Here is a 24,918-nt window from a genome sequence, read left to right on the forward strand (position 1 = left end):
GTACACTCCATGTTAAAACAAAAACAAATGTTTTAAACTCCACCAGCTGATGGATGCAATACTGGTTGAAAAAGCTCAAGAAAAGAACAGAAGCTGGACCTTGGGTGAAAGACTGAATTTTAACATTCACGTATGGTAAAATAATGCCATCACAGACTGGAATTTATGCACTACCCGATCTATTTCTTTAACCTTCAGACATTAAATTTGTTTTTCTTGACCCCTTAAGATGATCATGTACCCCAACTATCATGGTCAACTAGAGGTTATTCTGAAGTAGGACAGAGTCAGCAGCCTGCTTCAGGGCACTTCCAGATAATCAACAGTAAGCTTGATCTATAACCGACCAGCTGAGGTGTCTTTTGATATCAAGACCTCCTGTCCTAAAACTTCATAAAAGACAATGTAATTTAAAGCAGTAACATTTTTTGGACCTCAGTCTTTAATAAAGACACCACAGTACACCACAGCAGTGATTAAAGAAAAGACTGTCCTTCATCTGGACAGCATGGGTTGAAGACTGTGGACAATTCCTCTATTTAAAGAAACTGTCTTAGATTGACAAGAAATTTATTTAGAATGCATCAAAGCTACATTTATTCAATAAACAATGTAAAAATTAACAGCATATAAAGCAAACTAGAATTTAGTCGCACCAGCGCAGGCATGTGTTACTTTTTGCGACGGTCGTGTTTCCTTATGATGTCTAATAGATTGTTCTTAGTGACCAGCACGTCATCAGGCCCGTGCTTGGCTTTCTGTCTTTGCCTCCTCTGCTGCTCATGGAGGTGGGGTGAGTTGAGGAGCTGAGGGGGCAGGATGGACCCTGTGGGTTTGACCCTGTTCACCACCTCCAGGAACAGCCGCTTGTTGTTGTTGTTGAGAAAAGTGATGGCTGTCCCTCGGTGTCCCAGCCGGCCTGCCCTGCCCACCTGGATGGGAAGAAATGAAGGAAAAAATATAGTCATCTGCCTTCTTAAAAAACATACATTTGTATACAATATATTCTGATTCAGCTGTGGTTTCCATTAGAAAATTAGTCAAGTATGGAAAATGGGATTTGATCTTGCTCTTTATTAATATACTAATTAGTAAGAAGCTTCATTAATGGAAAGTGAAAATGAGGTTGAACCTAACCACTTTATCACTCTTCTACTTTGGGTATGACTAACCTGATGGACATACTCATCCATTGTGTTTGGCATGTCAAAGTTAACCACCAGTCTGACGTTGACGAGGTCCAGTCCTCTGCCTAGCACACCTGTACTGATCACAACTTCGAAGTCTCCGTCCAGAAGACCCTGAGGACGCAACAGAGCAAAGGTTACACTGTCAGACATGATTTTGTGGAAAAATGGTGAGGATTTAAGTATTGGGTTTGTTTTTCCCGCAGTAGTTTGATTCTGCAATCAGTATAATGGTGTCTGTGTTCTTCAAGCTACAAGTTATTCAGGAGCAACACTCCTGGACACCACACATGGGAGAGCTATTCATCCACTTGACTGTGCGTGTTCTGGCTGCCACTGGCCTCACCCTGAGGATGCGGTTGCGTTCCCACTGGCTCTTGTCAGAGTGGATTGCCACAGTCTTTAGGCCTGTCACCTTGGCGACCGCCTCGCACAGCAGATCAGCCCCCAGTTTACAGTCTACAAACACCACCACTGGAGGCTGGTACAGCTTACTGTCCTGAAAAGCCACACAGAAAAAACATAGCAGTGAGGTCAGATATTCTTTTTTTTTTTTTTTACATTTTTATTAACAGATATTTCAGTAACGCTGCATAGACTGAGCTACCATGAACATTGACAATGAAAGTTTTATTTATGATTATGTTCACAAGCTGCAAGTAAAATAAAAAAAATTCTTTTGCTTTAAAGTAGGCTGTTTGCATCTGTCCTGTAATCTCAAACTGAAACAGTTATTTTCCACATTGACTAATGAAGGAAAGTAATAAGGATGAGGCTTCTCTCAGCTCTAGGTCTATCGCTCTTGTTCATATTCATACACCATGCACCACATGAAAAGTCTGTTTCAGATGATGCCTGAGTCATGTCCACTACAAAGGTTTGGTTTTCTTAGGGGAGGCCCATCCAAATCCCAGTATAATAGCCCTCCAATTCCACAGGCCTCCTGCTGGAGCCACCACTTTCCCCTGGTCAGAGACAGTAGCCTTATTCTCTGAGCTGCATTAAATAACAGCAGTCATGAATAATGTGGCTTATAAACAATTGTCATCACAATCATCCTCTACACAGAGAAGTAGCTCCTCTTATTCACACACTGGTCTAATGACACTTCTTCACCAGGTTAACTAAAGCAGACCCTTCCCGTCCTGCCCTGTATTAATGGTGTAAGCCATAGCTGGGATTCCTGGAGTGGGGCCATGGCTCAGGGCCCACCCATTTCCTCCAGACAGGGGCCGGGGCTGCAGCAATGGCTATCTAAATATGGTCTAGAGAGAAGACTTGTCTTTGGAGCTTAAAGAACTGCCCAGTTAATAAAATAGCAAGCTGGTACTAGTGCGTATCAACTGTCAAAGATAAATCCACTATGAATTAAAACAGGGTTAATATCCCACTTTCTGGTTCTGCAGAGGAGAATTAGACTTGGTCTTAGAAAAAAAAAAAAAAAAAAAATGCTGACCTCTTAAAGAAAGCCTATGTTGGCAGTGGAAGTGAGCTTAAAGTCATACTCCACCCAAAATATATCTTTCAAGACTTAAAGTGAGCACCAGACTTGCTGAGAAAAAGGAGACTGTGTGCTATTTAAACACACATCTACAAGTCACTGTTAAAAGATCAAAACCTCAGATCTATAACCCACATTGAGAATCTCAAACAGCTTCTTCTTCTTCGAGGGTTCCTCTACCCACAGCAGGATCTGCCTCACGTTGGCACAGGGCTGGTTTCTCTCCCCAATAGCGATACGGACAGGGTCACGAACCAGTCGGCCGGCCAGGTCCTCCGTCCCTTTTGGGATGGTGGCTGACGTCAGCAGAGTCTGCCGTTCTTCAGGAACTTGCTCCAAAACCTCCAGCACCTGCTGCTGGAAGCCCATCTTCAACATAGTGTCGACCTACGGGATACATTATGAATACAAGTGGACTTTTCAAAAGTGTTACATTTCTAAACAGCAACACTGAACAGCACAGAACTGCATACTTGATCCCACTTACAGAGGCAAAATTCAAGGATTTTTCACAACTACTATTATGTTGTTTGGTAAAATCCTCAAGTTTACAGCATGTTTTGGGATATGACATAACATAAATCCAAATTAGCTATTAGAAAAGCTTCCTTGTTTGCTCATCATAATGTCAAATTTAAATTATGGTGAAATTATTTCAGAACTTCTGCTGTATCACCATAAATAAAGCTTTTCCAGAGGGTGTTGAAATGCTGCTGTCTTTGGTTGATACATTCTAATTTGCTTACAAAATAAAGCTAGTTTTAATTTGACTTTTTTTGAAAGGAAGGGAACTGTCTGTCATACCTCATCAACCACCACAACCTTCACTTTGTCCAGCTGCACTGCCTTCTGCTTCAAGATCTCAAGGAGTCGCCCGGGGGTGGCTATGACAATCTTAAAGGGGATTAACAGAAGAAGAACATGATGACGTGGAAACCTATAGACTCAGAAAGATGTTTTGATTGGGGGGAGGGAGGAGGAAGTGACTGTAAAAACAGAGAGTGTACTTTGATGCTGCTTTTGAGGCGATGGAGTTGTGGTGGAAGCGGCATGCCGCCCACCAGCAGAGCGGTTCTCATGTTGGGGAGGCCCATCACCAGCTCTTGGGCCTGTCTCTCTATCTGAATGGCCAGCTCCCTGGTGGGGGTCAGGATGAGAGCCAAAGGGCTGCATGCACTGTGTGCTGGTTTCTAAAGAAGAAAACATGCATCTCAAGACATATGCAAGCCAAACAGCCATTATATGAAGCAAGTGAGTCCATGTCCAGAGATGTTTTGTGAACAGTGAAATACTACGTATGTGTTTTAGTGATATGAAGTTGTTTTCCTTGAGAAGAAATTCATTCTTTTGAGTTGCTACAAAAGCAGTCTGAATACAGTCTTTCAGTTTACCTACTTAAAATACAAACTCTCCTGCAGAACAATAATGATGATCATTCTCTAGACTTATAGGTCCCTTTTGACTTTGCCCCCCCCAATTCTGAAATTGTCCTTTCCCAGGACGGATGTTTAAAAAGTAGCTTTCTCTGGGTATGAATAGGCAGTTTCATGGTATAAATTTGAATGAATCAATCTGGTGTTTGTTGCATTACTATACCTCCAGTGCCCTCACTACCACTGGCAGCAGGAAGGCGACAGTCTTGCCCGAGCCTGTGTCAGCGCTGGCAATCACATCCCTGCCCGTGAGACCAACAGGCACCATCTGCATCTGGACCGGCGTGGGCGCCTCATAGCCAGCTTTTTTCAGGTTGCCGCTCAGCGTGGCAGGGAAGCCGCAGTGTTCAAACTCAACGATGGGCCTCCTGACGTCGCTCCCCTGGGTTTGAATGCCGAGCTCCTGTTTAATCCGCGTCACCTGCTCATCTGTCAGGCCTGATATGAACCCATCTTCCCTGTAGGAATAGCCTGCCTCATTTTCACACACTCCCCCAGTGTCAACTGCTGGCTGCTGAGTCCTTTCATCTCCATTTTTGTCCTTGCGGTCAAACACATCTGCCCCTGTCCCCATTCCCATCTGGGCCAAATGTTTGGCTTTGCACTCAAGACTGCAAACGTCGTTGTCCGTGCTGTCACAGATGTATTCCCCATAGCGACCACACATGACACAGACAGGTTCTCCTGGCTCCGGCCATCTTTGGTTCTTTTTGAATGATTTGACAGGTTCCTCCTCCTCCTCTTCGTCGTCGTCGTCATCATCACTTATAGCAGACTTATCTCCATCTTCGCTCACTGACCTCTCTGTGAACCCTGCAGAGTCTGCACCTGCTTGTACTGTCTCATCCTCAGTTCTGGTGTCTTCACCTGCTCTCTCCTTCTGAACGGGTGTCGCTGAACTGCCTTCATCTTTTCTCTCCTCTTCATCTACCTTGCGTTTCTTATTCAAAACTTGGCTGGAGCCCTGGACAGGTCTCTTCACCTTCAGGGCTCTTGGCATAAACATCTTTATAGATTGTTAACCTGTGAGCATAAAAAACGGGATATAAATGTCAAGTCTATGTCAAGGAGGGTTCATCGCTTTAATGATAATAGCAACCTCTTCAAATTGTTGAGACTCGTGCTTGGGCTTGTACGGCATAACGTTATTTCACAAAAAAATAAGATTTCATTAACAAATTCCACCTTAATTAACTGTTATTAGCTCAGACTAATATTCTCAGAGGTAAAATGAAGTATGAATTCCTTCCGTAAACCTTCTTTTTCGTACAGCAACGAAATTACACTCTCACAATGACAGATATAACGTTAATTCCAGGTTGCAACTGCAAACAAGTCGGGAGCCTTCACATTTTTGTGTAGTTTGAAACACCACTTGTCAAACTACAGTTCGGCCATAACTGACTCATACACGCAGGGAAATATCTTCGCTGAAAATGCCATATAAATGAACAACATTACACTTACCTCCACGAATCATCTTCCAACGCTTCAAAACAATCACCGACGCAGACTATTGACGCAACGTTGCGTTGCACGTCGGGATATGTGGTTCGTAGAACAGCCCTTTCCAGCTGTACCCCCTGGTCATTCAGCTTTATAACAGGCTTGCTTGAAGTATTTTTGACTAAATCTGGTGAAAATGATTGTAAATTTTAGCGTTATATAAGTTATGCATCTGAGGCCATGTTTTACATCGTGGGGGTAATGTAGCTGCACTGCTGGAAGTACTAGGATGTTCAAACATCAAACTAAGCTGTGCTGCCATGTGTTACGATACTTAACGATTAAATTAGCCTGTTATATGCAAATATTTAACAGAGATACGATGCAGATCCCAATATTAAACCACTTTAAACATAACAAAAATAAAATAAAATAAATACCAGACAGCAACATATACCGTAAACAGAAGTGTTAACGTTCCCGACAGCAAGTGAAGGTACACTCCGCGCATGCGCATTGATAAACAAAGGTGCAGGGCTTGGAGAGCCTCAGTGCGGCACGAAAACCGCAGCACAGCACCGAGAGAGGGAATAGAGGGGGGGAATGTTATATATATAAGTTATCTATTCAAGAATAGATGGACATGAAAGAGAGAAGCCGCCTGCTTCCAGAAAACCCAAAGAATGGAAATATTTCTGTTTTCATTCCAGCTGAAGAGCACTTTTCCCCCTGAAACCCAAGGAAACCTTCCCAGCCTGGTCCGACGAAGCCCATTTCAACTGGTAACGCTAGACAGCAGAATGGATGAAAAACAGCAAGACTAGCGGCTCATTGTGTGAACGAGTCTGGATAAGACGAAGAAACGGAACCAGCCTTACATTTTATGACTGAAAGAACCTGTAAATAGTCTCCGGAAAGACATCGCATCTCATCATTTTACAGCCGTGTATTGTTTTCCACGAAATTCCAGCACTGGGATGCTCTCGCGTTGCGTCGCTGCTTCGTAGGCTTGAAGAACACGATTGAGGGAGAAATATGGGTGAAGTTAAGGACGTCAGGGATGTGAAGAAGACCTTCGTTGCTCCAGCGATAAAGTCTTTTGAGCACTATGACTTCTCCCGAGCCAAAATTTGTTGCAGCCTCACATGGCTGGTGGCCAAAGCGTACGGGACAGGTAGGTGATCAGTGTACCTGCACGGTTACCTGCATCAATGTGATGAGGCTAGTTTGACAAATACATGCTTGTCAGTGTTTTCACTGATTACTGCAGACCCTGGTGTAATAAACGCACAATATACCTGTGGTTTAGAGAAACAAGTATGACTCAAATCTGCCTTATACTGCGCAGACATCGTAAACTATATATGTTCAGTATGGAGTCATCATTGATTGATTGGCAGCACTCTCTGCTAGGTTGCCCTGTAGGAATATCATGATTTTCCATCAAAGTAAAACCTGTTTGGCTCACAAACACCGTTGTGTTCTGTTAAATGAATTGCCTATTGGAAAGGCTATAAATTTTATCCCAAGAGAGCAGATAAAACCAGTTTCCGGTGCTGGATCCCGGTGATCGATAAATATGTCGCCCAGCTTAATGGAAAGGGAGTATTGAGAGTAATAACACAGAGGTATGAAAGTGTCCCAAATGATGTCACCTTCAGGGCTGCTACTGCATCCAAATTTAGAAAGAGAGGCATCACATGTGAGGTTTTTATGCATTGCCAGCTCATAAGGAGTGGGCCTACTGGTTCACAGTAATGTGGGGTAAATGAAAAGGTTTGTAGGCTTTTACAGCTTGATTCTTATATATGATGTGATATTTGATGGACTGGGTTTACCTCAGAGCATCATATCAAAGGGGGAAACCTGTTTTGTGATGAAAAAGTAGTCAGAAGTGGCTTCACGCTGCCATTGCTGTACATTATTTTCACGTTTAATCGAGCTTTCATCTTAAGGCGGGGTATGCATGGATGTCGCCTGACTCTAAATCGCCACCCACGTTTTCAAGCTGTGCAGTGAAAGCAAAATGGCATTTCAGTGTGATGATCAAGGCCGATATGGATAATACATAGACAGATGGGAGGGTTGGAACACAGTGGCTCCCCTCGCAGAAGATCATCCAAGGGTTCAAACGGGCCGGTTTGTTCTCTGGTTGTTCACCTGAGATGAACGATCCCGTTCTTGTCACCACATTAAGTTGTTATTGGCAAAATGTACTGCATGGCACTGATGCAGAGGAAGCACACAACATGCATTCATTGCACTCGGAATAATTGAAAATGATGCTGTTATTGCTCACAATTGATGGATTTGCAGGATTGGAGGCTGCACCTGCTGGAATTAAAGATGTTTTGTGTAATGAATGAATAACATCTCATCACCCTCTGTTGTCCGTCAGTCGGAATTACAACAACATGGATTTACATCAACGGTGAATCATCTCCTCAGGCCAACATCTCTGTGACAAGCCCTCTCATGTCACGGGGACTTTGAGCTGTGGTGGTGTATTACTGAAACACACCTTTAAGCTACATTTACACAACATAAACAGCAGAGATTCAACAGAACCGGCTGCTGAGGATTCTCAACCATCAGAGTGGAAATGTGCTAAATTGCAATGTCTGTCACCTTATAATGGCTTTATTTTTCACTTTTTATGGGGGGGGGTTTGGAAGTTTTCTGCATTTCCAGAAAGCATGCACTCTCTTAAAACCTGTGCACGACTTTATGCCGTGCTGTGCTGTGCTATGTGACAGAACCAGGCCTGATAAGGTGACATGAGAGAACAGAGAAGCACAGGAAGATCACTTCACCTCCAGACCATCAATGTGGAAAAACTTGTATGATTGGCATCATGCTTCTACCGTGCGTGGCCGTAGAGCTGTAATTAAAGCTGCAATGCGTGGCTGCTGGCCAAAATGCCATACGCATACGAGCTGAATTAATCAAACTGAAGCCTTAAAGCATCAAGTAGCTCAAAGAGAATATCTATGTGTGTCACACTGAGGCTGCTGTCACCGTGTACAAACTACGGCTGAGCTTCCCGACACTGATTGTGTCCCAATTTTTCTTGTATTTCCCATGTGACATGTGCGATTCTGAGGCACGTGGCCCACACTACTGTATATGACCTTATTTCAATGCTGCCCCTTGCTTTAATGTAACAGAAATAAAATACGCTGTACTAAAAGTAATGAGAAATGAGCAGGATTGGTCTTAAATGACAGCCTGCTGTATGGATTAGGCCAGTCTCCATTCACTTACAGTGAAAATGATTTTGGTTTAACGCTGGGTTTTAGCAAAGCTCACCTTGGGAGTTTCTTGCTGAGGGAAATCACTGTGTGACAGCCCTCAGACGTGCAGTACAGTCAGTGCGCAAGAGCAATTATTAACCGTGTTTCAGTTATACGCTTGGTTATTCACTTTCAGCGCCTGAATCATTTTAACACCTTATTTGTCGTTAGCTATTAGAGTTTGTTTGCCCTCACTCAAAAACCTGTTTCTCGCAGGTAGAGAGAGTATATTTGAGATGCACGGCCCTTGTGGCGAACACCCGCTGTTTGGGAAAACAGCTTTACATTCACAAGCAGACTTCCGATCAGGGGGGTCAGTTTTCCAATCTGCTGGTTGTGATTGCATTCTGTGTGACTCACATTTCCAACCAGACCTTTGAAAGGAAATACAGATAAAAGATCGCACAAAACAACAACATCTATTTTTGTGGAGACTTTCTTTTTCAGTTTGATTGCACTGGTGCGAACAGGCTCAACAGTCATAACTCAGTAACACGGTGAATCTGTTTTCATGAATGCAAAGTGCAAGATCTAAAATAAACCCAGTCCGTCTATTAGATTCCTCTCATTTCGATCCTGTAAGGCTTTAAACTCATCAGCACATTTAAGAAAATAACCCGTACAGCTCTGTTTGTCTGAGAAGAGCAGTAGAAATGGTATTCCGGTGCTGCAGCCACAGAGCAGAGCACATTATTCCTTGTACTGCGTTGTAATAGCCCAGCAAACATGAGATTCCTCGCAGATCCTCTGTGTATTTTCAATCAGGACTGATAGAAGTGGGCTGATTCCAAAAATACAGCCCTCCAGAGAGAGAGAGAGAGAGAGCGAGCGAGCGAGCAGGCTCATCTCCAGATCCCTGCCTACGCTGCTCTGAATACTTCACATGCATCTGCCTCATTACACCAATGCAGGAGAGCATGAGGAATATGCAGTCTGGTAGATACAAGATGTAGCCTATTCGACAGATCATCTGCTGTTAGAGAATGCTATCAAATACTATCAGACAGCAAACTGATACCAGTGTTTGCGCTACAGCTCTGGTTCATAAGCAGAGCTCGGAGGTGATTCTGATCACACTGATATTCCGCTGTTATTCCAATGGAAACAGCAAACTCTGGACCATTTTTCCTATTAAGACGTGAGATATGCAGATGTTATTCAGGCTTTAGGAGCATTCTCTGGACGTGTATACAGTCCACTCAGAAAATGTGTTTTTACCTCAGTTTTGGATAAACTGTCTCTCGCCTGTTAATGGTCAGCTCTGTGCGTTGACTAGCCAACAGTTTACAAGGCGGGGGTAGAGATACATGTACAAAAGAAAAGCCTTTCTGGTTTGGAAGGAGAAACACACCGAACATTATGAGGGCTTGGATATCAGCAGGTTTTTGGATGTGTACAAATGCCACAGTGCTGACGTTTTCAAGGAGATGTTTGATCGAACGTAATAGCGAGGCTGTGTTTGTTAATCAGAGTACACACAGCTGCATTTAAACAGGAATATTGGTGGAATATTCATTTGCCATGTAAACAGCTTTGTGGGAATAAGAGCAAGAACTGGAATATTTAGCCCATGTAAACAGTCACTGTGACCAGAAACTGTCCAGTTTGAATACTAGGGAAATGCTTTGGTGAGTCTCTCCACTTTCCCTTAACAAGTACTTAACAAATGTCCTTATTCAAACAGAAGTGGCTCTGCTCTGTAGTCTGCAGTTGAATACTGGAAAATTGTGGATGTGAAGCAATTCAAAGAATTCCCATCACAGTTAAGTGCTGAAATACAGCAAATGTAAGAAATGAAATTAGTAACCTGAGCCAACGCTGACCTGCTATCAGCGACAGGGATGTTGTTGTGTAGCTCAGCGTGACCTCTGACCACCCTGTGGAGAATGAAGGGGGAGGGCCAGAGGGAAGATTCATTTCTTTGTTGGGATCAATAATGTGAATATAGTATTTAGAGGAAAGGCATCGAACCTAGATAGCTGCTACTGCTGCCGTCTGCATTTCTGCTCCCTAACAGCACAGAGGCAATCTGGAGATGACCTCGCTGATAGTGGGCAGCTAAGCAGGTGATTCATTGACTGTTTTGTGTTGGGGGGGGGGGCTTGTGTGTCCGTGTTGGAGGACGGAGTGTCGGGGAGTGTAAACCCGTCCTCACACGCTGCTTTTTCTCTGTATACACTCTGAATTTCCATCTGTTCGCCTGCTGCGGACGCAGTGATGAGCTCTGCATCTGGAGTGTGTGCACATGTATTTCAATGCTTTCACGCAGCAGCAGCGTCTCATTTGAAACCAATTAATTGTTGTTTAATCGGTCGCAGAATAAGAGGCTTGCTGATATTTTCTGTATAATAGCCGTGCTTTCTGTTTCAGGAAGTGCTTTCTAAAAACGCTTCCCAGCTCAGCAAACACTGGCAAGAAAAGGTAGAAGACGAAAGCAATAAAAAACACTGGTTTTGAATTATTCGTAGACTATCCCCATGCAGTGGACTTGCTTGAGGTGATGCGCGCGCGTGCACACACACACACACACACACACACACACACACACACACACACACACACACACACACTCTTTGATGAGGCAGGCAGTGCGAGGGGTGTTCCCAGGGAGCTGGAAGCTGCAGAGATACAGACTAGATGAATCGATCAGGCTCCGCTCCTCCTGCAGTTGCCATAGCAACGCTGAGGTCTATCCACACATATCCGTGTCAAGATATTGTCAAAGCGTGGCAGTGAAAGGAGGAGCGGGCTTGCCAAATAAAAGTAATGTCCCAGCATCTGTGCCCCGAGCGCTGCAGATCTGGAATAAAGCTGTCGTCTCTGTGCAGCAGCTCGCCTCCAGTTTACCCGTTTTTCACCTTTTTTTTATTCCATAGCTTTTCTGCAGAATTCAAATCGTCTTTCCTCGTGAGAAACGGGTGAAAAACATGACAAAGTAGTTCTGTTTTCCATATTTTAGCACAGGAATAGAAAGCCTTCATCCTGCTCCCCCTGCCTTTATTTTCAACTTGCATCTGAGCTTTTCTTATATTTTCTTATATTATTGTATATTTTGGAGATGCTGATGGTCATTTGTCGGGAAATTCAAAACATGCTACTACGAAGGACTTTCATATGAATATTTGAAGTGAAAAGGTTTAAACACATTGCTGCCACGTAGGTGTGGGTGATGTGGCCCAAAAATAGCATTCAGGGTATTTCTGCAGGAGTAAGATTTGAGATAATGTTACAGCAAACTGAAAGATATTTTTGGTTTAGGATTTTTTAGCCAGATTTTTGGCTCTGCTCGTATTCAGCGCGCTTGAGGTGGTGAAATAAGTTTGTTGCATTGCCCCCATTTCTCATTACAGTCACTTCTTGCACATTAACGTGGTTTGTTGTGCATCTGCATCAACAATTATCAAATTACAAATTATACCAGTATTATTGTGAATGATATGATATGGCCGTTATTGAGCCAGTGCAGAAGTCTTACCCCAACTCCCACCCTCTCCCCTCCATCTAACAGACAGCATCCCGGCAGACTTAAAGGACCCCTTCTACACAGACCAGTATGAGCAGGAGCACCTGAAGCCTCCGGTGGCCAGCCTCCTGCTGTCCGCGGACCTGTACTGCCGGGCCGGCAGCCTCATCCTGAAGAGCGACTCTGCCAAGCCCCTGCTGGGCCACGATGCTGTCATCCAGGCGCTGGCTCAGCGTGGACTCTACATCACCGACCAGGAGAGGCTGGTCACTGAGAGGGACCTTCGAAAGAGGCCTCTGCAAATGGTAAGAGAGAGTTTTTGAATCCTTTTCTTGAATTTAAGGGACGCTGGTGAGATTATGGCTGGGATATACCAAAATAATTGTATGAAAAACTCTTAACTTCCTGCTTTGTGGGCATCAAGTTGTTCTTAATATGTCATAGCGGCCATGCTTTGAGTATTCCCAGCAGTCGAGTCCTGTACCATTCAGTGATAGTGCTTCCTTTTTCCTGAGGCCCTTAAGCGTATTTCATATGCACAGTCTCTTTCCTCATTCCTTCGTTCCATCCAGCGTGTCTTTTAAACTTTAGTTAGCCAGGAAACAGAACATACTGGACTAGCAAGGTACAAGAACAGGAGGCGGTACCCGCATTCACATTCACACAAGCTGAGCGCATGTTAGCTGTACAAGTTGAGTAATCGTTGCTGCATCCTAACTGGGCAATATTGCATGCTGAACATACTGCTTATCAGGAAAGTCTTATAATCACAGGGATTTTATTCTGAAAAGTTCGCTCAGATATCTGTAAATAGAAAATAGATGTTGAATTTAATCAACCTTAATAAATTCACAGTCGAGCACACCGCTGACAGTGATCAATGCAGTTATTCAGCTGCTATAATTTGTAAAATGTTTATCCCTGTGGTCACTGTAATAGTGTTTGAAATCGCATTGTCTCTTAATGGCCCATAACTGCAGATAATAACAACAGTTTTTATATTGCACATGGAATTAAAAAGATAATACAAAACCAACGAGGGCATCAAACCAGCACAGCCACAGTGCTGAGACAGAAGGGGTGTTCAGTCCTCCCATACCAAAAAAAAAAAAAAACCAGTACAAGCTGATTTAGACCTCCAGGCATCCACTGCCCTGTGTGGATCTGTCATCTCTCACTGTCTTTATAGCTCGTCTGTCTCTCTCCACATGTTCACTATAGAGATGGCTGTGCAGGAATCCTGTTGAGTGAGAATGACGGATCCTCATTATTTGGGCGCTCGGTCTCAATAGGAGGCTTTATTGCTTCAGTGAATTGCAATTGAGACACAATTAGCACACAGTTTGCCTGCAGTCTGTTTGTAGAGTCTCACTGGTTTTAATTTCCCTTCTATGCTAATTCAGAAATTATTTAAGTTTTGTGGGGATTTACATTTCAAGTGCTTTGTTTTGTGAAGACGACACGTATTTTAGCACAAGCCGACAGTGTCTCACGAAGTACCACTCAAACTCTGTCGTCTAAAGCTGAACTAAGTGGGATTTGGCGTGGTCCTGCAGGTGTGCCCGCAGCTTGTGCTGTGAATCTGAGGGAGTCTCGTGTATTTCTGTCTGCGGGATTACCAGTCGCTTATTTACGACTTTATTTTCCCTTCCAGAGCTGAATAAGGGTTTTACACTTGATTTTAACCCGGTGTGCGTGCGCGTGTGTGTGTGTGTGTGTGTGTGTGTGTGTGTGTGTGTGTGAGTGTGTGTGTGTGTGTGTGTGTGTGTGTGTGTGTGGGAGACCAAGCAGGTTGCTGTGAATGTGAAAATGAGCTGCCAGAGGAGTGTGAAGCTACCCTCTGCTATTCCACTTTCCTTCTTCCCTCTGTCCTCCATTGTTCTTCCGTCTGACAGTCTTCTCACCGCCCTAACATCGTTCCGTCTTTGTCTACCCCTTTCGTCTGTCTCCCTTTCACCCATTTTGACATTCAGCCCTTAACAGTTCCCAAACGCCGTCCTTACTCCATCCCTTTTCAGGTCACTGCTGATTTCTTGCTTCTCATTCATAAGGAGATCTACTTCGTCATGGTCTGAGAAATGCTGAAGGTTTAATGAGCTTTAGGGAAAAGTGTGCAACATATTGTTTGCTGTGAGGACATGACACACTTGAGACAGTGCATGCAGATTACCTGCTGTACATTGGAATGACAGCTCAGGTAGGGGATCATTTATTATTTAGAATCTGCTTCAACATCAAGGGTTGACAAGGTGACCAGAAGCTGCCACAGTATGAGCTCTGGAGAGTCTGCAAGAGCAGAAATTTCCTCTGGAAGAGTTCGAGGGTTGTTTGATGGCTTGATAATCTGCCCCGTAAGCAAAACATCTCTGGTTTTACCCCAAAAGCATGAGACTGAGCATCTACCTGCCGCTCTAACTGTAAGCTGCTCTTGATAAGAGCCAGCAATGTCATTAAATGCTGCTTCATGGCATTTCAAGCTGAGCTTTTTTTTTTTTAAACTCAGCAGTTTGCATAAGGCGCAGTGGAAGAATTTTCAGAATAAGCATCTTTACGGGATGTCGGAGCTTTAGTAGGTCAGCGAGCAGCAGAGTTAGATGCTGCTGAACTTCCGTCTGACACGCGTCATAACGGAGCACACGCGCTGACATTTTCACAAGGTTGTCAAACTGACGTTCGCTCTTCCCGTCACCGTTCTGCCCACTCACCCCTCTGTCTTCAGCCATGTGACAGATTCCCACATGCGAAGACGCGGGATCGGGATCGCCCACTCAGTCGCCCACACCGCTCTGCATCGCTGACGCTCTCCTCCACCTGTGGCGCTCGCAGCGCGAGGGAGAGATGTGGATGTGGGCTGAGGAGCTGAAAAATGACTCCAGCATTACACGTCGCAGCCTACACGAAGCACAGCTGCTAGCATGATAATGGATAACATTCATTATCAAAAGGCTCTCAGTGCCAAGTTCTTCGATTTGTTCTTTTCCAAATGCTGTGTGATCAGCTTTGTTCGCGGTGACTGAGTGGAAACTCTGGGAGACACACACGACACACACAAAGGAACATGAATCGCATGTGAGAAAACGTAATATCAGGCACCACAACCAGCAGATGAACGTTATTGAAGTAAAGGCCAACATCTTTCCCTGACGAATCGACATCCTGATGTAAAGGTTAACCATGCTGCTGCGGAGACGTTTAACTGAGAGGGACGAGAATGACGGCAAAGAAGCCAAGGTGTACAGATGATGAATGAAAACACATTCAGTCTTGTTATGCCTGCATGTGTTCTGTGGGATACAACCATAACCTGATATGTTATTTATTATCCAGATAGCGGTACATACCATGGTATAGCACAGTTTCTATATATTCAATGAATGAACTCTTTGTATGAAATAACAACATGGAACGGCCCACTTCTTATTACATTCTGAATCATATCCTCTAAAATATATCAAATAGTAAATTTCAAAAAATAGAAAAAAGGTAAATAGAAACCACTTTTCAACTGCGGTGTAATTTGCAAAGTGCAGTTTTCTCGCACGTCTCAGGCTTTTCTCAGGCTGGTCGGAGTCCGTCTCCTGTTAACTCTCCTCCACGCTTGTTTGTGTCGCCTTCATGCACATTTCCTGCCTGTATCCGTGCTGTACGGAGGAACGCAAAGCATCCTCCGCATGACGAGAAATATGGCCATAAAGAGTGTGATTTGCGAGACAACAATACAAACAATAGAGCGTGATATGAAACCACAGACGCTTTTCTGTTGTCACATAATATCATCTTATTGTGTAGCTGTCCAAGGACCTGCCTGCACTCTGTACAGCGTGTTTAACACTAAGCATTTTGCTTTATTCATTCCGAGTACTGTCATTCAACATGAACACTTCGCCACAGCGCTCTGCTCCTGATTCATACAGAGCAGCCCTGCTGGTGCACTGGTGCTTAATTGCCTTGCTCAGGGGCACCTCAGCAGTGATAATGAGAATGGGACAAGCGCTCCTCTTTATCTTCCCCGGCTTCAAATAATCGGCTTTGCAGAAATGCAGGATTGTTGTTACAGATTTCAGTCGATGGTACAGGTGGTGATGGGATTTTGTCCGTCCCCTGAGCTTCAAGGACGCGACGGTAAATCCAGCCTTTTCTTGGGACACCAGAGCAGGATTTCACACAGTGTTGTGCCACCTTGGAATAGAGACCACAACCACAGAGATCATAGATTTAGAAAATACATTTGTGTACAAGAACAGAGGCATTATTTCACCCAACACCAACCTATAATGTAATAAGTTTAGCTATTCTTTAGGCCGTCATCTTCTGAATAAATAAAATCATGTGATGAAACGCGTCAGAATCAAACAGTTTTCTGGGGAAAAGCCTGCAGATCACACACAGGATAGTAGCTTGGGGATGTATTAGATGCCGAAAATACGCCCGACTAGAATAACCTCAAAACTTCCTTAACCTCACCGTGGTGAAGGTCGAGGTTCCTCCGGGCTGTCGAACCTTGAATGTCATCGCTTTACTAATTAATAAAGCTGTAGTTAATAGCTCATGTTGCTGCCAAGAGTTTTAATGTGGTGTATAAATCAGACTCCACCGTGGCTCTATGCTGCGAGCTGCACGCTGTGAATACTGAGAGCATAGCACCGAATAAGGTTTCTGAGTTGCTTTACTGGCTGTGTGGATGCTGTGTCTGTGACTGTGTGTCAGAAACGCCATAAAGCAGACAGGTTGATAGTCACACTTATGTTAGAGAGTGCTTTTAAAGTGCTTTTAAGTCCAGCCTTAATGGCGAATGCTCTTCTAATGTGTACATGAACACAGATTTATTCTATAGTTCCTGTTGAAAGCATGCTGCTTTAGAGTGAACGCTCACCTCACTGTCAGTCTGGATTTCTTTACATGTACTTTAAGGCAAATTAAGTAAGGCACCATTGTAACGTGGACGCAGGAAATCCCTGTTTGTTGCGTCTGATTATGAAGCAGTTATTACTTCTCAACGATGTCATTCCTTGTCAGTTTGACATTTTAAGTATCTCAGAACGATTAGTATACAATGAAATGAGAAGCACTGAAGTGTGTAACACCATGTACATGCATCGTATTCTTCTGTTAACGCACACTGACGTCAGTGTGTGTGTTACGGACGAGACTGTGAAAAGCTAACAACAAGAAAAGAGCCAGAAATAAATGTAAATTCACAGAAATATGAAGCATTGATGCTTCTTTTATGTGTTATTTTTGCACACATTTTAGCAAGAATGTAATTAAAGCTCCAGTCTGCACTTTTAGGGAGGGAAGATTTCCACCCTTTCCCACCACATTTCTAATATTTTCTGTCTCATATGGAAAAATGAGTCAAAGCAATCGCTACATAAACTTTTGAATAAATTATTACATGAATAAAAAATGTCTGTCGGTTCAGTTTTGCTATGTGACAGGTTGATTCATCAGCTCCTGTACAGGACGGATGAATAGAGGTGAACACACTTCCTCCTCTCTTCTGCTGCCTCCATCACATCCCCTATTGGGCAGGCGCTTCGTTTCCATGGTTACACTCCAGTAGGCAGGGTGTTGCATGCATGCATGTGTGTGTGTGTAGGTGGGTGCGAGAGTGGGGGGGTGCCTTTGCCTCTGTGTCGTATGCGCAGTGTGTGCTTGCATGTGCAGCTATGTGCTCTGAGGCGCACAATACTGAAATGCTGGATTCACACAAGCAGGCAGGCAGCATTTCTAACGCACAAAGACGCACACGCACACACACGCACACATAAGGTCAAGTACAGAAAGCTTAGCTGAGAGCCAGGCAGGAAAAAAAAAAAGACCCCTCAACATCAAACTGGCTTCTTCTGTCCTTCTTCTGTCCTTGATCTTCCGAACAAAGGCGAGCTGAAGCAGCAGGGTGGAAGGGAGGCCCGTCCAAGCTCTGTCTGTCCTCCTGGGCCTCGGCGAAGACACAGCCAGCATGTTCTGCTCAGTGCCAGCGGCGACTCCCGGGCAGCACGGTATGGATGGGCAGGCAGCGAGCACATCATGGGATGTCACGTGACGTCCTGAGCATCTTTCCGTGCTGTAGTTAAAACAGTGTTTCAGGCTCATGTGTTCCGCTTGTTTGTCTTTTAATTAAAAATATAGAGTTTTTTTTAATCTTCAAAGAAAAGCCAGTGGGGATGCTTCTCTGCTCTCAACCCTGAACACAGCAGCACATGTCTAGAGAGGAAAACATGCTTAGCCTTATGTTCCATATGATCTGATTCAACACAGGTCAGAACCAGTGATTGTTTTGCACTGAAATGAGCGTCCATTTGTTCGGTATGCAGAAATAATTTTTCAAAAAGACGGATCATAAAGAAGCTGTTGTAATGAAAGAGAGTGTGTGAGCCTGGGAGAGAGCTCCAAAGCAAACTGACCCCGGGTGAGGAGCCAGTCTGAGAATGAATCACAAGACAGTTCCTGGAGGGATCCGTGTGTTCGGTCGCAGGTGAGTGCCTGCTGGCTCAGCCTGAGGAAGTAACCCGCTCACAAAGCACCAATCAGGATGTCTTCTTCAGTGCAAGAGACACAACACCTTCCAAGTGCTTGGTTTCTGTGTCTCCGTCACACAGGAAAAAGTAACATATCTGTGGTGAATGTGCAGATTTTGGACCTCGTCAGTATGAAATCCTACAGTACATCTTCTGATCTGGTCTAATGGCTCAGTAAGCTTATTATTCTAATAAGGAAAATTTCTCTTTAGAATTTAGAGCAGGGGATTTTATGACAAATCATCCTTGCTGCAGACGTTAAACTATTCACCTGGTTTCCCCTTATTGCTGGCATTAAGGGTTGGTGAGGCTGTAATAGCACTTAATCTGTCGTGAATTAATGCTGCCAGATTTGGCCAGGTGCAGCACTTTAGATAGGAATCCCATTTTCTGAGATGAAATTAAGCGAGTGTAATTATTCATTGTGCTATTATAGCATGTGTTTTAATTTGAATAAGTGATAGTCAGTTCTGACAGGTACAACACAATAATGCAGCAATAACAGATTCATGATTTAAATGACTCCCATCAAAGAACATTGCATTCACTGCGTTAGCTTTGATTGTCGCGCGCAATTGCTCATGAAAACACACCAAAATTCTCTGTCTTTCTCCCCACATAAGTCGATGTTTAGCACAGTCAGTGTGCAGCCAGACTGAGAGCCATGATCCTGATCTGGTGACTGGTAAAATCTGGCAACGCTCTGCAGATAATCTGCAGCACTATGCTCCGCTTTGTTGAAGACCCAGTTTCAGGGTTGGCTTGCAATGAGATCTCACTTAGTGTGAAATGGAGACTATGACATAAATAGAAAAGCTTTTTTTTTTTTTTTGGACAAAGACGGCGTATAAGAACTTTTTAGAAACAACAAGGAATTGTAACGTTGTCGCAGGGATTCGTTCTGAACAGCAGGTAGATGTCCGCCCTGTTTCTGTAAAATGAGCGGTATTTCCCTTTAAATTAAATCGAAGGCTCTTTAATCACTGTCCACACATGAAACAGTTTCAACCCAGCGGGCCTTTTCAAACACGATGGACGGATTTGGAGTGCAGGCGTATCTCCAGGCTAGGTCAACTCTGGCTGGTAGCCATGATCCTGTCCCCAGATAGCGTTCTAAGGTTAGCTTTGAGGTTTCCATATAATTGCTAGGTTGGGGTTGGGAGCATATGGAGGGGGAAGGTATGCTGCTTAAAAGCTCCATTCCCACAACCGATGCCAGACCTCGCAGTTGGTATTTTGTGTGCACGGGCATGTGTACAACTGTGTGTGAGAGCGTTTTTTATTTCTGCTCACAATCGGGCAAGCTGTTAGAGGAGTTATGCCATGCCTCCGTCTGAAAAGGACAGGCTGCAGAGGAAAAAGAGGTTTTCATTTCCAAAAGATTTTGATCAATTGGAGGAGAATTTGTCCAAATTCAAAATGCAGTTCTGGGTATTGCAAAGATTTAAGCTTAAAGGGAAACTGTGCATCTTTGTGTCATTACGGTGTGGGTATAATATGCAGATCCAGTGTTAAACTTCCCTCAGACTGTCGGTGAGCAGTGCTGATCAGTCAATCTGAATCAAGATTTCTCGCCTCACATGTTCCCAGAAACATGTTTTAGTGGACTGTTTGGCTGTAATAGGAGAACGTTTGTAACCAAACACCACCCAGCTCGCAGTGCGCCGCCCACCAGCGGGAGCACTGCATTCTGGTCGTTGTAGGTTTTCTACCTTTGGTTGAAAAGGGAATACCACAGCCGTTTTTCTCTGTTTCCTCTGGTCATGTAGCTCCAGTTTCAAAAATGTTTGCGTCTATCTGCTGCATGGACGGTGAATAAACTGCAAGTGTCGCTGTTAAGCCAAACTGCTGTTTTAGCTTCCTTTCTGTTGAAAGAGGCTCACCTCAATCTCTATGGAGCATCCTGGTACAATAAAGGTTGAATCACCGTCATTTTCACCAAAGCAAAGACTATGTGTTCACGTGAAAAAAAAGCGAGGTACTGCTTTAGCTTTAGCTTTGCAGCACTTGTGGTGACCTTCAAAAGAGTCCAGAGAGAGAGGTACAGCTGAGAGCTTTTCCATGTCCAGCTGAGTTGGCGTGAAGTTACCTGAAGCAAGACGGATTCAGTTTTTAGACATATGCCCCAGCGTGGAGCCTGTGGGCCTGGACAGGAGAGCTGTAATACTAAAAGCAGACCGCCTTTCAATATTACATCACCCCTGAGTTAATGTTGAATCACTGTGCGTGTGTGTGCATGTGTGTGTTTCCTCAGACCTGCGGAGGTCCAGGAGACTGCAGTGCAGAAGTTTGGTGATTTACTGTAGGTTTGTTCAGTTTATGGCCTTTTTCTGCTCCCAATTTTTCTGGTGGAAGTTTCTTTAGAAACTTTGCGGATTATCATAAATAATCAAGGAAGCCTTGCTCTCCAACGAAAACAGGCACAGGCTGATCATTAGCCATCATCCGCTGAAGCCCCTTGAAGCGTTTTACTGTAAGTTGTGCGAAAGACATTACTGTGGCCATTAGCTCAGGTCAGATGGTTTTGCAGTGAAGCAAAGCCAGTGTGTTGATTCTAATGAATTCACAGTGATCCTTTATGGTGACGCAGTGAAGTGCTGTGCATCTTTCCCGACCTGGTTCAAGCCCCAACAAGCATCTCAGAGCTGTCACAATAGAGATCTTAGTTTATTTACAGCAGATGCACAAAGCTGAGGTGAAACACAGCGCACGCTATCTTTTGTCGGCTGTGGCGGTTTGTGTTCTGCGCTTCCTTTGTGCGATGTTAAATCGGGCTTCTACGGTGGATTTTCATCTCTCCTCTTTCTCCAAGAAGCCGTATTAAAGATGAATGGTGTTGGTCTCTCTGCCCGGGTGGAAATACAGAGAGCCAGCAATGTAGGAGCACAATAAAAGCAGGATATTGACCATGAAGGAGCATCTTCTTACCTCTCGAGAAATCAAAACAAGATTTATAGACGTAATCAGCTTAGATGAGAGAGCAGAAAAGGTGTGTGTGTGTGTGTGTGTGTGTGTGTGTGTGTGTGTGTGTGTGTGAGTGTGAGTGTGAATGGTCCATGACTGGATGAATGCGTGCAATTCTCTCATCAAACGTTAGTATAGTTTTCATAGTCGGCGTATAATAAAGGCAGTATCTCAGGGGAAGCAGGGACTAAAGGGACAGTGGCGGTCTCAGAAAGTCAGCATTTTGAATCCTGGAAAAAGGGAGTGAATTAGCAACAGTTTCCCCTCTTGCAGCTGTCTAGATGAGGCATTCGATCCCTGAACACTCCAGTGGAGCTGCTCCAAGCTATGGATATGTGCAACTGTGTGAATAAGAAGTACGGCCACGCTGAAGGAAAGCAGCTCAGCAGCACCTGAAGGTTAGAAAACACGACGTCATGGGACATCACAGAGGAACCAGCCAATCAAATGGCAGGCAGGTCTGCTCTAATGAGACAAGCTAAAGCTTGCTCTGGCCAGTCAGCCTCTTCCCTGCTTCCTGTTCTTCCTCCCCTCCTTCTTCCTCTCATTACCTCCGTCTTACTTACCGCTCAGCATCCATGCAGTTACTGAAGCTGTTCTTCCTCCCAGCTCTCCCCTGACATTTACTCACGGTCAGCTGATCTGTCACCGACTGTCCATGTCTGCATTACACAGTACAGCAACTCTTCCTCAGAGTTAATTCACTTACAGCCCACTGCTATTTATATATGCTTCTTGAGCACTGAGTGCAGAGGACCTTTAAAAGGACATTTCCACATTTGTCTTATTGAGAATCGTAGTGGAGTATCACGTTGATAGTAGTCAGTGCTGATTGCAGCATATGAAGCTTTATATACTACTGCTATTAGCATGCAGGAATTTTAGCACCCCATGTGCCATTTTAGCCTTCAGTCTATCTACCCTTCCATAAAACTGGAGGTTCAAACACTGAATATGTCAAGTTTATTAAGTTTGGGGTTTAAATATGAACACGCAGTAATATCAGCCTTCAGAAACCCGTGTCTGTTGCAGTATCTCTGCAGCGAGGCGTCACTTTGAAGTCAGCAGCTTGAGTGCCGCTCAAGCACTTTTCCTTTCTGATCTCAAGAGTCAGACTCATTAAACCCTTTAGTTTGATCCATAGATGTCTTTGGAGCTCTTCGACACCTCTGTGATGCTTGTGTGAGGCCGCAAACAGCAAATCTGATGAAGTTTTGGCCCTCAGGCTCAAGTGTGACACTTTTTCCTTCTCTCATGCTGAAAATTGAAACAATGCTTGCTTTCATGAATGATGCTCTAAACTGTACTTTGTTTCAGGATTTCGCGTAATTAAATGTAGCTGAGCATAATTAGACGTACGTCCTTTCATCTGCATCACTCTCCATCATCTTTGCTCCTTCTCCTCCGCTCTCTTCATCCATTTAATTACATTTTTTTAAACCAGTGGAGTTTGCGTGGAGGGAAGGAAACTGTGGGTGTCACACTTTAAGTGCTGTGTCAGAAAAGTCCGAATTAAGTGCAGAAAGATGTTTGTGGCGTTATAAAGTATTCATGATCCCAGCACCAGAAACACCAGAATCCTGGAGTGAGCATGTGGTCTGACGCTAACCTCCCCCCCCCACACGCTGGCCTGCTGTCGTTCAATATGGTAAGAGACTGCAGGTCTGCGGTCTAGTAAATACGCTTAGCTCTCCTTGTTGTCATTTTATCTCATCAGACCACAACAGATCCAAGTCAATATCCTCAAATTGCTCAGCAGAGAGGAGGAAACAGGACGGGGAAAGAGGCCTTTGAGAAATGACACTGGTCCCTTGGCCTTTTTGAAATTGCTCTTGTCTGGAGTTGATCATTTGTTGTGGGGCTACAGAGCGGATTTGTTGCTGTGCTCTGTGTGCATGTGTGTGCGTTTGCTTGCTTAATGCTTTACAATGTTTGGACAGGCTAAATGAAGGCCAATAGGAGACGTCCTGGCAGTGTATTATTAAATGGGATTGGTTTGTTGCTGGGTGGCCTCATCAGAGATAGTGGAAATTAAGCGTTAAGCTAATGCAGCGTCACACAGCAGTGTATTTTCAGAGCTGCAGCTGCGCTTACAGTGGTCAAGCAGAGTGACAGCACAGCTCTTCAGCATCATTCCCACCATAAAATCTTCTAGTGGTGTTTGCAGCGCTTCGTTCTCTGACTGCACTGCATCACAGCGGATCTCTTGAACTTAACTTTAACTTTGATTCATTGGGTTAGCTCATGGAAAAGCTGCCACCCAAGTATAAATATTTGGTGGTTTGATTCCTGGGTGGTGTGTGGTGGATACACAAGACAGTATAGACTAATAGGGCGCTAAAGGTAGGAGCCAAGAAGTAAAATACACATATGACCAGGGTGCCATAAAGACGAGGGCTGCAGCTACCAATTGTTTTCATTATTGATTAACCTGCTGATTATTTCATGATTAATGGACAAAAAAGCCAAACAATGTCTTGCTTTAAGTATGTTCATGTAAACAGTATGTGTGTAAAGATAAGAGCTCAAAGAACTGTTTTCTGACTAGTGATTTTAGAAGCTGTGGACGTCTGGATTGGTCTGTTCTGGTTTGGAAAAATAATGTTTTTATGTTAATTCTAAATTATTCTGTTCCGCTTTGAACTTCGTAAGGCAGCATCTGTTTCATGATGTAACATAGCTAGTTAGCATGGGCTAATTGGGTATCAGTCTTCAAAAATAAACTTACAAACTAAATATGAATTTACATCTGCAAGCAGCAGAAGGGAACCAAGCAAAAGCTCATCAGTTATATTTTACACTGGCACAACAGGGGCCGGGCTGCCTCTGAGCCAGTCTGATTATGCTTGTCAGAAGCAGGCTGCGGTTGTGAAGGGAAGGAAGATCCTGGTGACAAAAGATGAGTTGTAGTTAAAAGAAGCAGTGGTTGACTGTTGGTATGAGGGAACACCTGTCTCAGGTGTCAGAGTCATACTTTGAGCATTCATCCAACACCACAGCCTCCTCCCTGTGACTTTCCACCGCAGTATGAGAACTCAAATCATCAGCATGAATGAACACAAAGGTTGTTTTCATCCATTTAAATGTTTAAATGAACCCTTTTTGTGTCA

At 44.1% G+C, this 24,918-nt stretch overlaps 3 protein-coding genes across 6 annotated transcripts in view; 1 reads left to right on the forward strand and 2 right to left on the reverse strand.

Moving 5' to 3' along the window:
- Positions 1-24,918, reverse strand: part of LOC139330599 (GRAM domain-containing protein 2B) — a 93,049-nt gene that overhangs the window by 1,139 nt on the left and 66,992 nt on the right. The gene's annotated exons all lie outside the window — the stretch shown is intronic.
- On the reverse strand, positions 413-5,619 carry ddx59 (DEAD (Asp-Glu-Ala-Asp) box polypeptide 59). The gene is made up of 8 exons (XM_070961596.1): positions 5,589-5,619; positions 4,285-5,144; positions 3,696-3,878; positions 3,493-3,582; positions 2,824-3,075; positions 1,534-1,686; positions 1,173-1,301; positions 413-932 (listed from the first exon to the last, which is right to left on the reverse strand). The coding sequence occupies exons 2-8, from the start codon at positions 5,125-5,127 to the stop codon at positions 672-674; spliced, it is 1,911 nt and encodes a 636-aa protein (XP_070817697.1). The 5' UTR covers positions 5,128-5,144; positions 5,589-5,619; the 3' UTR covers positions 413-671.
- camsap2a (calmodulin regulated spectrin-associated protein family, member 2a) overlaps positions 6,068-24,918 on the forward strand; it is a 47,605-nt gene continuing 28,754 nt past the window's right edge. For 2 of the 4 annotated variants that reach the window (XM_070961592.1, XM_070961595.1), the window contains exons 1-2: positions 6,093-6,741; positions 12,369-12,628. In XM_070961592.1, coding sequence (XP_070817693.1) covers positions 6,603-6,741; positions 12,369-12,628 — 399 coding nt within the window. In that variant the 5' untranslated portion in view covers positions 6,093-6,602. Of the gene's footprint in view, positions 6,742-12,368; positions 12,629-24,918 lie in introns of all 4 variants that reach the window. The other 2 variants (XM_070961593.1, XM_070961594.1) reach the window with 2 other exon arrangements.

This window comes from Chaetodon trifascialis, chromosome 4, assembly GCF_039877785.1.
Source record: "Chaetodon trifascialis isolate fChaTrf1 chromosome 4, fChaTrf1.hap1, whole genome shotgun sequence".
Lineage (NCBI taxonomy): Eukaryota > Metazoa > Chordata > Actinopteri > Chaetodontiformes > Chaetodontidae > Chaetodon > Chaetodon trifascialis.

What these genes read in the sequence shown, in the direction of transcription:
- ddx59 (XM_070961596.1), bottom strand. Translation starts at nt 5,127, where the DNA reads ATGTTTATGCCAAGAGCCCTGAAGGTGAAGAGACCTGTCCAGGGCTCC. An exon ending in AACGCAACCGCATCCTCAGG is followed by an intron (nt 1,302 to 1,533) that starts GTGAGGCCAGTG and finishes TTGCGTCCTCAG; the next exon opens with GGTCTTCTGGACGGAGACTT. An exon ending in TGGATGAGTATGTCCATCAG is followed by an intron (nt 933 to 1,172) that starts GTTAGTCATACC and finishes CTTCCCATCCAG; the next exon opens with GTGGGCAGGGCAGGCCGGCT.